General features: G+C 44.9%; 1 protein-coding gene across 3 annotated transcripts in view; it reads left to right on the top strand.

Annotated features, from left to right (window-relative positions):
- Nucleotides 1-1,320: 1,320 nt before the first annotated feature.
- LOC140722043 (uncharacterized) overlaps nucleotides 1,321-15,031 on the top strand; it is a 69,941-nt gene continuing 56,230 nt past the window's right edge. For 2 of the 3 annotated variants that reach the window (XM_073036855.1, XM_073036854.1), the window contains exon 1: nucleotides 1,321-1,493. In XM_073036855.1, coding sequence (XP_072892956.1) covers nucleotides 1,489-1,493 — 5 coding nt within the window. In that variant the 5' untranslated portion in view covers nucleotides 1,321-1,488. Of the gene's footprint in view, nucleotides 1,494-13,798; nucleotides 13,889-15,031 lie in introns of all 3 variants that reach the window. The other variant, XM_073036853.1, reaches the window with a different exon arrangement.

Raw genomic sequence — 15,031 nt, 5'->3', positions numbered from 1 at the left:
GTGTGCATAGACAGAGGCTTTCCCCCGCCCTCCCCAGTGTTGAAATAGCTAACAGAAGGGGAAGGCGATGGTGGGAGGTGTTCCATAGTTATAACGTGCTTGCAGGTAGGTACGGAAGGGATGTCTTTCACACAGAAACTGGTGAGTGAGTGGACTGAACTGCTAGCGACGGTGGAAAAGTCGGATAAAATAGGGTCTTCTAAGAGAGCCTTAGACAGGAACATGGAGCTTAGGAAAAGATAGAAGGCTATTTCGTAGGGAAATTCTAGTCATTTTCCAGAGGCGGTTACATGGTCGGCTCAGCATTGTGGGCCGAAGGACCTGTAATGTGCTGTAGATTTCCATGTTCTCTGTTCTCCGGTATCACTTCATGTCCGACTTAGCCCATCAAGAATCTATCAAACTCTGCCTTAAATATACATAAAGCCTTGGCAAAGAGTTCCATTGCCCCCGCTAATGACCACTGGATTTAAATACATGTGAAATGGGGCATGGTCTATCCGCTGGGAATTCGAGCGGAAATTTACCTGAGCTACATCAGTCAGCATCCCCGATCTTGCAGGACGTTTCCCGCCAGGAACGATTCTGCAAGCGGGATCTCTGGAAAGCAAGCGTTATTCAAAAAAAAATCCTACCATGAAAGCATTTTGAATAAGCCTTGAGGAGCCTGGCAGTGGATGGGCTACAGCAGCAGAAGACCACGAGCACATACACTCAGTGGCCACTTTATTAGTTGCAGGAGATACCCAATATTGAATACCCATGGAGGCCGGCGAGTATTTGAGAGACTCATGCCGCTGAGCAGTTAGACAGCCAACATCAGACTCCCGAAACCCGACTGGAAGTGATCCGGCGAGAGGAGCAAATACCCAGCGAGCCAGAAAAGGAACCTTCCCGATTCGTCGTTTTGGACAGTTCCTCTTCCGTATGACTTATCTTACACGGGGGTGACTTAAGGGGCGGGGATTCCGCGACCACTTTTACAAAAAAAAATGCATGCAAAATAACATGAATTTTATAGCCAAACTTCTGTAATTAAACACAAAATGAAACAAGGAAATTGATTTACAGATTAGTTTTTGCTGAATTCCCTGCAATTATTTAGCAAAGGGCTTGACATATCTTGTTCACAGTTGAAGTGGGAGGGAGCTGGGGAAGGGCTTTGATTTGATTCCGAATGAGCAGGTGACTCTGTGCTGGGACGTTTAAGGTGAAACTCGTCTTGCCCCGGGCAGGACGGGACCTGCTGGGCGGAGCTTCGTATCTCGCAGAGCGTGGGCGGCTCGAATTCACAGCCTGGGACTTGCAGACTTTAACGAGAGGACGTCCGTCCCACGTTTGGGGGTCGAGCAAGCTTTCCCGACCGATTAGATGCGATGGACCCTTACCATTATCCGTGGGCGCCAGGTCGGGGACAGCTGGGATTGAATAATAAGGAGAGAACTTGTGAGATCGGCCCAGAAATCAACTGAGAAGATAAATGCGGACATGAGGTAAGGTTAACACAGCTTTTTATATTTCTGCAAGTGTTTCACCTTGTGCCCCTCAGGGATTCCCCTGTTCGTTGTTCTCCTCCTCCTCAGCCCACGGTCCGACCCGCTCCGGTCGAAGATAAGAAGTAACAACACAGGTAATAGGAGCAGAAGTCGGCCATCTGCCCCGTCGAGCCGGCTCTGCCATTCAGTAAGGTCATGGCTGATCTGACCATGAACTCATCTCCACCTGCCTGCCTTCTCCCCATCACCCTGAATTCCCCTAGTATTTAAAAACCTATCCAACCTTGTCTTAAGTATATTTACTGAGGTATGCTCAACTGCTTTATCGGGCGGAGAATTCTCCACTCTCTGGGAAAGAAGATCTCCATCCTAAATCTACTCCCCGAATCTTGAGACTATGCATCCTCGTTCTAGTCTTTCCTACCACTGGGAAAAAAACTTTCCTGCCTCTATTTTTCCATCCCTGTTATATTTTTATATGTACCTATCAGATCTCTTCTCAATCTTCTGAATTCCAGCGAGTACAGTCCCAGGTGAATCAATAGTTCCCCGTAGTCTAATCACCCCCCCCCCCCATCTCAGGAATCAACCCGGTGAAGCTCCTCTGCACCGCCACCAAAGCCAGACCCGACAGCTGTGTCAGGTGGGTGGCACCATGGCTGCGGTGTCCACCTCTTCCCCAGGCCGAGGATGTCAGTGTTTCTACCAGTCCTGCTGCATCCCTCTCCCACAGACGCGGTGTGGGGTCAGTCAAGGGTCACGGGGCACAATCTGACACTCGACTATTTGGGTCCCTTTCGTAGGGCAGTGTGAGGTGAGGGCCTCTGTCGGCCAGATTTGAGCATCGATGTTGTGCCCTAGCTGTCTAGATACGCAAACCAGGTCAGTACGATACGGAGAGCAAGCTGTTGCCCATGTAGCAGGCTGCCCCGCTCCACGCGCATAATGAGCAGCAAGGATCGGCAGAGATCCATACAGTTTGGCACCGGCAGCGTCTCAGGAGTTGCCAGTCAGGGTTGAAATCCATTTAGGAACTGCAGCTCCCTCCCTAAATTTTCCCTCTGTGTTTACTATCGAATCCTTTCTCATGAGTAGATCCAGCCATAAGGTAGCGGAGGTTTGAGATCAGAGTATTCCTTCCAATCGAACTGTCAACCGCGGCTGACGAGCCACATCTGTCCGAAACGGCAATTATTAAGACTCTTGCCCCGTCTCCTGTCAGTAGAAACTGTTCCGTCGGGGTCAGTAGCTAAGCGACACGTGCAGGCCAGGAGCCGGACTTGGTTGTCAGAGGCTATTTAGGTGAACGCCATTGGGAGCATTTAATAGGCAGAGGGACCTTGTTCCCATTAACACCCTTGGCTGTAACAACCTGGAGGAATCAGGGCAGTGCACCGACCACGAAAAAAAAGAAAAAAAAGATTATAAACCCTCAGCATTTCGGGCAGCAACTCTAACGGTACTAATTCACTCTCAGATTCGATATCACATAAATATTATCTCTATCGATTTTGCTGCCATTCCGTGGAGAAGGAATGGTTAAACAATATATTAAACCAAGTTCCTTCAGTATTGATTGACAGCAAGCTACCGAGCCGGCTGCTCCGATTTCAGCAGAGAGGCCGCTCCCTCTCCTGAGGAATGTGTGAGTTGGAATTCGCCCTGCGGGCAGGCAGCTGCTTGCACAGAGATTCTGAGGTCTGAGCCCCACAGGATAACAGCCTGCACCGCCCAAGTCAGCCAAAGGCCCCTCAGCTGTTTGGCTGCATGAATCGATTCGGAAAATATATCGAACAAGTGATAGAAATTTGAAGTGGGATCTCGGCGAGAATACTGCCGCTTCTGATGTTTGTTTCACGGTATTCATTCACGCAGCACTTTTGTTAAAGTGTCTTTGTTTTGGAGTCAGGGATCCAGGAGTCACCGGCTCTCTTCTGCCGGCGATATTATGTGTTCGGCCGCTGTTTTTGTTTTGAAATCATTGGCACGGTTAGGATTTCCCATTGGTTTATCCAAGATCGAAGCTGCATTGTGGTGTGTCGGGGAGGTTTTAAAATCATCCCTGTGAGAGAGTAGGAACACAAGTTGTTTGTTGTCTTTGAATGACCGCGTGCAAACCACGAAAAGCTTTAGAAACAATTAAATTTACAAACAAGAGAAAATCTGCCCCTCCCCCTTTTTCCCGTGGCCCTCTGTCTCTTTCATCAATCAACCTCCCAGCATCTGTACTTCATCCCTCCCCCTTCAGGATTCACCTATCATCTGGATTTTCTCTCCTTCCTCACACCGCTCCAATTTATAAATCTACTCCTCAGTTTTTTTTCTCTCCGAAGGGTCTCGCTCGATCTGTCGACTGTATTTTTTCCCACAGTTGCTGGCTGGCCTGCTGAGTTCCTCCAGCATTTTGTATGTGAAACAATATACCCGTCAATTTAGTGTTTTGGTGAACCCCTTTGGTCGCATCCATTAAAGGAAAGATTCATTTCTTATCAGAAACGCGAGAAAATCTGCAGATGCTGGAAATCCGCATGCAGCAAGCACAAATTGCAGTAGGAACTCTGGAGGCCGGGCATCACCTATGGAAATTCGTAAACAGTTAGCAATTCGACCTGAAAACTTTAATCAGACTCATTTTCTTATGTCTGTTCGCCTTCGTAACTTTTTGCTCAAATTTAAAACATGTATTCCTTTGGAAAACAGGAGGGTAGATACTAGCCCGCTGATAATCCACACCACGAATGACACAACAGGTGTCATAAGGAAATAGATTCCAAAAGCATTAGAAATCTAAATAAGCGAGAAAGAGATGATAAAATTTACAACTGTGAGATTAATACTACAGAACTCGACTCTTCAGAGCTGATAAACCCCAGGGACCTAATGGTAATCAGTCCACCGATGTCTTGGAAATTTATTTTATTTGAAAAATCACTCGACCATGTGCCTAGGTCCCGGCTGCTTTCCTGGGCTGCGTAAGTTCAGGAAAGACACACTCTGGTCCCGCCAAACTCGCGAGACTGATGCGGCGCACCCACCCCAGACCCGGTTTGTGTGAATGCTGTGTAATTTGCTACCCTGTTACAGCTCAATGCCCAGAAATAACAGACAGCACACTGAATACGATTAAAGATATTTGTGAATATTAGCTGAAAGATTAGTAAAGATAAGAAAGATTAAAAAAACAAAGGTCCCCTTATAATTAAACAGTCAATGTGCACAAGTTGGAGCTCAGTTCATCGACCCTCCATCGATCTCGGTGCCTGTCTCCATCTAATTACAATTTCCCCAATGTGTCCAGTCCTACCACCGCTTCTCTCCAGCGTCTTCCCTCTTCACCTCCCTCCAAACAAAGGAGCCACCTCACATTCCAAAGCACCTGTTATTTTTCCCCATAACTCAAACACTGCTTCTACAGAGAGAACATTACGTTAGCGGTGGAGAGAGAATCTGGACCATAGCCCTTCACAGTCTCAGATCCACACACCTATCTATAAGCCCATAAGACACAGCAGCAGAATTTGGCCATCTGGCCCCATCAACTCTGCTCCGGAATTCAATCCTGGCTGATCTTTCCCCCTTCTGCCTCAGCCCCGACTCCACGGCCTTCCCCCCGTAACCTGTGAACAAGGAGAAGGAGACTAGTTTGTGGCCTAAGGTAGAAGGAGATCAGTTATACAGCTGTCTTTACATGCACATGCAGTACAACTCTTTGAGTGGTAGTGCAGAATGATTGAAGTAAATAACCCATCTCTTTCTATTGTCACGTACCCAGTGACCGGGTTAAAGAACCAGCAGAAATGGAAAACACTTTGGGGTCTGGTATTGCTATAAACTAATAATGTTTATTGGTAAATTACTCAATACAGTAATATAAATGCAAATATATCAAACAAGTTAGCAATGATACAGATATAGATATATATGTATGTGTGGAAATAGGAACAAAACTAGGCTCTTTCAAACCTAGGGGTAATTGGATACAGTCTTAAGATGATGAAGAGAGTTCAGTTCAGTTCATGGTATTTAGTTGAGTAATGTTTGAGAGAGAGAGAGGTGATGTCGTCGATCTTCCCGTTGTCTTCCGAAGTCCTGTTGTGATCACTGACTATGACCATGATACATACGACCGTTATCACCTAGGCAAGGGTGGGCACACAAATAATTCAAATAATTCCCCACCATTTGCACCTTTTCACACTGTGAGCCCCTGATCGATTTCCCCCAATTGATCCTCCAAAACCCCAACTTCACGTGGGTGCACAATTATCGTTCAGTGTCTGACACTGTGTGTGTCTCCTGGTGTATCTCTCTGTGTAACAGTGGATCTGCTCTTTATCTCCACATGCTGGACACCAGTTGGCCATCAACCTGCTCCTCCCACCGCTTTTTGCAGAAACCATACAAGCAATCAAGTAACCTTGTGAAAGGTGAACAATCAGCAGAGGAACCATAACATCAGTCTTTCGAGCAGTTTCGCTCTCTCTCTCATTGCTCTGGAAGCCTCTTCCTCTCACTCTTAAAAGCAGCACCGTTTATAGTGTCTGTTCTGGACCCCTAGGGTGATCCCCAACACCCCCTCCTTTTAAGAAATTTTTATGGGGGGAAAAATTTCAGGTTAAATGTGAATTACAGAGTTTATAACAATACATGAGTAATCATCAGATAACAGAGTAAAGCGGGTACAGTTTCAAACTTAACATCTAGATAAATAATTGGCTATGATGTTGTCAGTACCTTTGACATGTCTAATTTCGAGGTCATATTCTTGCAATATCAGACTCCAATTCAACAACATTCTGTTCTTATTTTTCATATTAGCCAGAAACACTAAGGGATTATGATCTGTGTAAGCTATCTGTGGCTTGTGGGCAGGACAAATATAAACTTTGAAATGTTGCAAAGACAGAATAAGTGGCAGTAACTCTTTTTCCATAGTGGAATAGTTTTTTTCTGGTGTACATTAAATTTCTTGGAGAAATAAGTCACTGGGTGTTCAATGTCATCCGCACATTTCTGCAATAATACGGCTCCAGCAGCCTTGTCACTAGCATCTGTTGCTATGGAGAATGGTTTGGAAAAGTCAGGTGCTCTGAATATGGGATGATAACACAATATAGTTTACAGTTGCTCAAACAATTTCCCCACAGCCATAGTGTGCTCTTCCCACGTGTCACTCCGGACCACTAAATCATTGATATAAGCCCCTGTGTTTTCTAAACCTCTAATTACCGAGTCAATCATCCTTTTAAATGTTCCTGGAGCATTTTTCATTCCAAAAGGTTAAACATTATATTCATATAGCCCTGATGGTGTGACAAACGCTGTGATTTCTCTAGCCCTTTCAGTCAAAGGAAATCACCAATATCCTTTCAGCAAGTCAATTTTTGTAAGGTACTTAGCCGACACCACTTTATCAATGCAATCATCTACTCTCGGGATAGGATCAGCATCTGTGTTTGTGATGGCATTGACTTTCCTGTAGTCAGTACAGGATATCACTTTACCGTCCGATTTTGGCACAAGAACACAAGACGCTGCCCAGTCTGAGGTAGATCGCCAATTGATACCGGGTGCAAGCATGTACTCAATTTCTTTTTCCACCTGCTTGCTTTTCTCCAAGTTCATTCTGTTGGGATGCTTTTTAATGGGCTGGGCTGACTTGACTGTGCTGTCGTGCACAGTCTGAGAATATCAGGGAATAAACCTTTATGCCGGCTATTTAAAATCTTCAATTTTTTTGCTGCTTTGACTGCAAATGTTGAATTTTCCCACAATATTTTTCAAAAAACATCAGACTTTCTGAGTCTTGTGAAAACTACAGGGAGTTCAGTAAAATGATTTTGTCCTCCAGTACTAGTCACGACAAACTCCTCCGTTGTCATGACAGTACTCACTAGTGCGAGGTCGGAGTCATGATAACACCTGATCACATTTACATTCTGACTTGACCATTGCTCTCTGAGTAAGGTCAAAGGTGACACAATATGCTTAACTCTCAACTCTTTAACTATCCCCTGGAATGTTCTCGATGTAAAGTTACTACCCTGGTCAGATTGAATCTCTTTAGTTAGATCTACCAGTGTGGAGAATTTGATAAGTGTTTTTACCTTGATGTTCCAGAGGGGCACCATTCCATGGAACCTAGACACAGCACACATCATGGTTAACACATACTCGTAGCCAGCTGCAGTCTTTGGCAATAGACCCGTTCAATCCATTATGACCCTGGAAAATGGTTCACCAAAAACAGGTATCGGCCTAAATGGTGCTTTTGGGATCACCTGATTAGGTTTTCCTGCACCGTGAAAGATATGGCAAGTCCTGGACAAGTTCACAACCTTCTTCCTTAAATTAGGCCAGTAGAATTCCTTCAACAATTTCACTTATTGGCTTTTCCACTTCAAAGTGTCCACCTAAAGACAGACTATGAGCCACATTTAAAATTTCAACCCTGTAAACTTCCGGGACCACCACTTGATGTTCAATAGCCCAGTCCTCATCTGCAAGCACAGTAGGTGGTCTCCACTTCCTCATCAACACCCCATCTCTAAGATAAATTACTACTGACTCTCTCTGAACCTCCTCTTCTGTGAGAGCTCTCTCCTTTAAAGTCACAATTTCCAGATTTTTATTTTGCTCCTCTCTCTGCCTTTCTGCTTCCTCAGCCACCAGTTTCTGTTTTTTTCACTCAGAACTCATGTTCTTACTTCATTTTATCTGCTTGAAGCTGAACCTTAGCCTCAGTAAGTGCTTTACCCTCAAAAAACATCTCCAATGCCTCCTCTTCGAATATCCCCTCGGCTACATTATGTTGTGCTTTTAACAGCTGTACCTGAGCCCTCCTCGTGCGAGCGGTCACTTTAATCTTTACCTTACGAGCAATTCCCATCACTACATCCCTCTTAGCCTCATCCAAAGCATCACCATAAACATAGTAACCTCAAACTCCATTTCTGCTGTTTTTCCACACAACCAAATCAAAATAAGGGAATGTACCCCATTCAATTCAAACAATCCCCCACACAATTTTGTTCAAAGCCCCGGACATCCGCCCCAATTTTGGACGCGTCCACAGGGACGGGGTAAAGAACCAGCAGATATGAAAAACACACTGGAGTGTGGTATCGCGATAAACGAATAATGTTTACTAGTAAATTACGCAATACAGTAATATAAATGCAAATATATCAAACAGGTTAGCAATGATATAGATATATATGTATGTGTGGAAATAGGAACAAAACTAGGCTCTTTCAAACCCAAGGGTAATTGGATACAATCTTACGATGATGAAGAAAGTTCATATTTAGTTCAGTAACGTTGGAGGGAGGGAGAAAGAGACAGAGAGAGAGAGAGAGAGAGAGAGAGAGAGAGAGAGAGAGAGGGAGGGGTGAGAGGTGATGCCGTCGATCTTCCCGTTGTCTTCCGAAGTCCTGTTGCGGTTACCAACTATGACCATGATACGTACGACCATTCTTCAGTGGTGGAATTATCACACAGGCAAGGGTGTACACAAAAATAATTCCCCACCAGTCGCACCTTTTCACACTGTGAGCCACTGATCGATTTCCCAGAAATGATCCTCCAAAACTCCACCTTCACGTGGGTGCACAAAGCTCATTCAGTGTCCGACAGAGTGTCTGTCTCGTGGTGTGTCTGTCTGTGGCCCAGCGGATCTGCTTTTTATTTCCACATGCTGGACATCAGCTGTCCATCAACCTGCTCCTCCCATCACTTTCTGCAGAAACCGTACAAGCTGGCAAGTACGGTTGAAAGGTGGAAGGTGAACCATCAGCAGAGGAACCTTAACATCATCATTCTTTCGGGCAATCTCTCTCTCTCTCTCTCTCTCTCTCTCTCTCTCTCTCTCTCTCTCTCTCTCTCTCTCTCTCCCTATCTCTCTATCTCTCTCTATCTCTCTCTATCTCTCTCTATCTCTCTCTTTATCTCTCTCTCTATCTCTCTCTATCTCTCTCTATCTCTCTCTCTCTCTCTCTCTCTCTCTCTCTCTCTCTCTCTCTCTCTCTCTCTCTCTCTCTCTCTCTCTCTCTCTCGCTCTCTCTCTCTTTTTTCAAAATAGCCCAGTTCATACGGTCTCTTCTGGACCCCTTTCCAAACCCCTAACACTAACTTCAATAATAAGTATACCGTCTTGGATACTGTTGCTGGGGACGCTTGCGTTTCCGACACCGAAACTGGTCCCTCAGCTCAGAGGGGAAGGTGGGAAAGTACATGGTACATAGAACAATACAGCACAGTACAGGACAATCGGCCCACAATGCTGTGCCGACCCTTAAACCCTACCTCCATATAACCCTCCACCTTAAATTCCTCAATATACCTGTCTAGTAGTCTCTTAAATTTCACTCGTGTATCTGCCTCCACCACTGACTCAGGCTGTGCATTCCATGCAACAACCACTCTCTGAGTGAAACATCTTCCTCTAATATCCCCCTTGAACTTTCCTCCCCTTACCTTAAAACCATGTCCTCTTGTATTGTGCAGTGGTGCCCTGGGGAAGAGGCGCTGGCTGTCCACTCTATCTATTCTGCTTAATATCTTGTATATCTTTATCATGTCTCCTCTCATGCTCCTTCTCTTCAAAGAGTAAAGCCCTAGCTCCCTTAATCTGTGATCATAATGAATACCCTCTAAACCAGACAGCATTCTGGTAAATCATACCTGTACCCTTTCCAATGCTTCCACTTCTTTCCTATAGTGCGGAGACCAGAACTGGACACAATACTCCAACTGTGGTCTAACTAGAGTTTTATACAGCTGCATCACTACCCCACAACTCTTAAGCTCTATCCCTCGACTTATGAAGGCTAACACTCCATACACTTTCTTAAGTACCCAATCTACCTGTGAGTCAACTTTCAGGGATCTGTGGACATGTAGCCCCAGATCCCTCTGCTCCTCCACACTCCCCTGTATCCTACCATTTACTTTGTACTCTGCTTTGGAGTTTGTCTTTCCAAGGTGTACCACCTCAGACTTCTCTGGATGGAACTCCATCTGCCACTTCTCAGCCCACTTCTGCATCCTATTAATGTGTCTCTGCAATCATCGACAATCCTCAATACTATCCACGACACCACCAACCTTTGTTTCGTCTGCAAACTTGCCAACCCAACCTTCTACCCATATATCCAGGTCGGTAACAAAAATCACGAAGGTAGAGGTCCCAGAATCGATCCTTGTGGGACACTACTAGTCACAACCAGCCAATCTGAATGTATTCCATCCACCACAACACTCTGCTATCTGCAGGCAAGCCAATTCTGAATGCACCTGGCCAAACTTCCCTGGATCCCATGCCTTCTGACTTTTGGAATAAGCTACCATGTGGTATCTTGTCAAATGCCTCATTAAAACAATGTAAATCACATCCACTGCACTACCCTCATCTATGTGCCTGGTCACCTCCTCAAAGAACTCTATCAGGCTTGTTAGACACGATCTGCCCTTCACAAAGCCATGCTGACTGTCTCTGAGCAGAACATGATTCTTTAAATGCCCTTAGATTCTAAAAATCTTTTACATACATAAGACTCACTGGTCTATAATTACCCAGACTATCTCTACTAACTTTTTTGAACAAGGGGATAACGAGGACATAAGAATCCTAGCCAGAGGCTCAGCAATCTCTTCCCTCACCACGTGGAGCAGCCTGGGGAATATTCCGTCAGGCCCCGGGGACTTCTCCATCCTAATGCATTTTAACAACTCCAACACCTCTTCTCCCTTGATATCAACATGCTCCAGAACATCAACCTCACTCATATTGTCCTCACCGTCATCAAATTCCCTCTCATTGGTGAAAACCGAAGAGAAGTATTCATTGAGGATCTTGCTCACTTCCACAGCTTCCAGGCACATCTTCCCACTTTTATCTCTAGTCGGTCCTGACATCACATAATTGAAGAATGCATTGGGGTTTAGAAGGGGCAGATTTTATTGAGTGTGTCCAGAACGGGTTTCTGTCACAGTATGTTGACAGGCCGACTAGAGGGAATGCCATACTAGATCTAGTATTAGGAAACGAACCGGGACAGGTCACAGATCTTTCAGTGGATGAGCATCTGGGAGACACTGACCACTGCTCCCTGGCCATTAACATTATCATGGAAAAGGATAGAATCAGACAGGACAGGAAAATTTTTAATTGGGGAAGGACAAATTATCTCTATAAGGCTAGAACTTGCAGGTGTGAATTGGGATGATGTTTTTGCAGGGAAATGTACTATGGATATGTGGTCGATGGTTAGGGAGCTCTTGCAGGATGTTAGGGATTAATTTGTCCTGGTGAAGAAGTTAAAGAATTGTAGAGTGAAGGAACCACGATTAACAAGAGAGGTGGAAAATCTAGTCAGTTGGGAGATGGCAGCATATGTGAGGTTCAGGAAGCGAGGATCAGATGAGTCTATTGAGGAATATATGGTAGCAAGAAAGGAGCTTAAGAAGGGGCTGAGGAGAGCAAGAACGGTGTATGAAAAGGCCTTGGTGAGTAGTCTAGAGGAAAACCGCAAGGCATTCTTCAATTATCCAAAGAAGAAAAGGTTTACAGGAGTGAAGATAGGACGGAATAGAGATAAAGTTGGGAAGATGTTCCTGGAGGCTGTGGAAATGAGTGAGGTGCTCAATGAATACTTCTCTTCGGTATTCACCAATGAGAGGAAACTTAATGATGGTGAGGACAATATTAGTGAGGATGATGTTCTGGAGCATGTTAATATTAAGGGAGAAGAGCTGTTGGATTTGTTAAAAAAGAAGGACAGATAAGTCCCCGAGGTCTGGAGGTTTATTCCCCAGGCTGCTCCATGAGGCGAGAGAAGAGATTGATGAGCCTGGATATTTGTGTCCTCGTTGTCCACTAGAATGGTACCGGAAGATTGGGGGGAGGGGTGAATGTTGTCCCCATGTTCAAAAAAGTTCATAGAATTAGTCCAGGTAATTATAGACCAGTGAGCCTTATGCCTGTGGTGGGAAAGCTGTTCGTAAAGCTTCTTAGAGATAGAGTCTATGGGCATTTAGAGATTCATGGTCTGATCAGGGACAGTCAGCATGGCTTTGTGAAGGGGAGATCGAGTCTAACAAGCCTGATAGAGTTCTTTGAGTAGGTGACCAGGCATATAGATGAGGGTAATGCAGTGGATATTATCTACATGGATTTTAGTAAGGCATTTGACAAGGTACCACACGGTAGGCTTATTCAGAGAGTCAGAAGGTATGGTATCCAGTGAAGTTTGACCAGGTTTCAGAATTGGCTTGCCTACAGAAAGCAGAGAGTCGTGGTGGAGAGAGTCGGATTGGAGGATTGTGACTAGTGTTGTTCCACAATGATTTTTATTAACAACCTGGATGTTGGGGCAGAAGGGTGGGTTGACAAGTTTCAGATGCACAAAGGATGGTGGTGTTGTGGATAGTGCTGAGGATTGTCGAAGATTGCAGAGAGACATTGATAGGATGCAGAAGTGGTCTGAGAAGTGGCAGATGGAGTTCAAACCAGAGAAGTGTGTGGTGGTACACTTCGCAAAGCCAAACTCCAAGGCAGAGTACAAAAGAAAGGGCAGGATTCCTGGGAGTTTGGAGGAGCAGAGGTATCTGGAGTGCATGTCCACAGATCCCTGAAAGCTGTCTCACAGGTAGATAGGGTAGTTAAGAAAGCTTATGCAGTGTTAGCTTTCATAAGTTGAGGGATAAAGTTTAAGAGTCGTGGGGTAATTATGATCAGAGATTAGGGGAGACTGGGCTTTACTCTCTGGAGAGATGGAGGATGAGAGGAGACATGATAGAGGTACACAAGATATTAAGAGGAATAAATAGAGTGGACAGCCAGTGCCTCTTCCCCAGGGCACCACTCAATTCAAGAGGACATGGCATTCAGGTAAGGGGTGAAAAGTTCAAGGGGGATATTAGATTAAGGCTTTTTACACAGAGAGTGGTTGGTGCGTGGAATGCACTGCCTGAGTCAATGGCGGAGGCAGATACCCTAGTGAAATTTAAGAGACTACTAGACAGGTACATGGAGGAATTTAATATGTGTGTGTGTGTATTTGTGTGTGGGGTGGTTTATATGGGAGTCAGGGTTTATGGGTCGGCACAGCATTGTGGGCCGAAAGGCCTGTATTCTGCTGTATTGTTCTATGTTTCTTAGGCGACAAACCTATCAATCACCCCTGCAGATGTGCAAGATCCGTATGCTCCACGGCCGCTGGGCAAAGTGTGTAAATGTAGGACGGGACTATGTTGAAAATTAAATGTGTTCGGTTCTCTAAAATTGACTCTTTCTACATCAGGCCAGGAACTTATCAATCACCCCCCGCCCCCACCGTACAGCACATCGCCGGATACTGCTGCAGGTTAACTCAATCTGACAATTTACACAGGTACAATTAAGTGGCAATTATCAATCATCAAAATCTTGTCCTAAGAAATAAAGTCATGTAAGTGTAACACCCTGATTAACATTCTGTCTGCTATGCTGTAGGCATTTCAGTTTATCAATTTTGTGAGAGAAGTCTGTTTTATTATAAGCTTGTAGGGTTTGATCTGAGATAAGGGGATTTACTGTACAACTTCAGAATGTAGTGTCATCCAGTCAGGATGGGAGAATTGACAAAAGCTTCTACAGAATGCTGTGACGGCAGCTCTTTGTTGGTGGGAGCTGGGAGAATGCAGGAGGGAAGATGGATGAAGATGCCGTCCCTCTTGCACAAGGTGCTTTATGCAAATGAATGTCTTCAGGAGGAAGGACCAATACTCTGGAAGTAGAGCCCTTTTGTTTGTCGTGGTTTCAAGCGGAAACAAATGTTTCTGGATGATTTGATCTCCACTGTGCACAGGTGACTGCTTAAGTATAATAGGTCATTTTTTTCCAGCCCTTCCTTTGGTAACTAGGTGCTTAAGTTAACATTCGTAAATATACTTCTTTATAATTTGTATTCAGTGTGAGAAATGTTATGTGTTGCCAAAGGGCGATTGCCGGGGTAGAACATCACACAGCATTCACACAAACCGGGGTGTGGGTGGGCGAGCAAGCCATCCCAACCTCATGGACTTCGCGGTACCACAGTTGTATCACGCTATACGTGTGAAGCCTGACAAAGGTGAGTTTCTCCCCACAGTGTCCAGTGGTTGTTAGCAAGTATTTTAGTTGACAACCCAAATCTCCTCAAACTCGGAATGTAATAAAGTCCCTGAATTGCATTCTTTATACCTATACAATATTTTGTGTCCATGTTAGGGCGTCAGAGATATTGGCACCCAGGAACTTTAAATTGCTCGCTCTTTCCACTCCTGACCTCTCGATGCTGTTTGACTTTGCTCCCTCTTTTTAGCCCTTCCTGAACTTCACAATCAGCTCTTTGGTCATGCTGAAATTGAGTCCAAGGTTGTTGTTGTGGGACCACTCAACTGACTCGTATATCTTGCTTTTGTACGCCCTTTCCTCACAGACCTAAATTCTGCCAACAATGATTACATTCACAGCAGTTTTTAGTTGATATTTGAGATGTCCCTAGCCACATAGT

Source organism: Hemitrygon akajei, unplaced genomic scaffold, assembly GCF_048418815.1.
Source record: "Hemitrygon akajei unplaced genomic scaffold, sHemAka1.3 Scf000068, whole genome shotgun sequence".
Taxonomy (NCBI): Eukaryota; Metazoa; Chordata; class Chondrichthyes; order Myliobatiformes; family Dasyatidae; genus Hemitrygon; species Hemitrygon akajei.
Note: the sequence above shows the minus strand (reverse complement) of the source record. Positions and strands in the feature narration are given on the sequence as shown.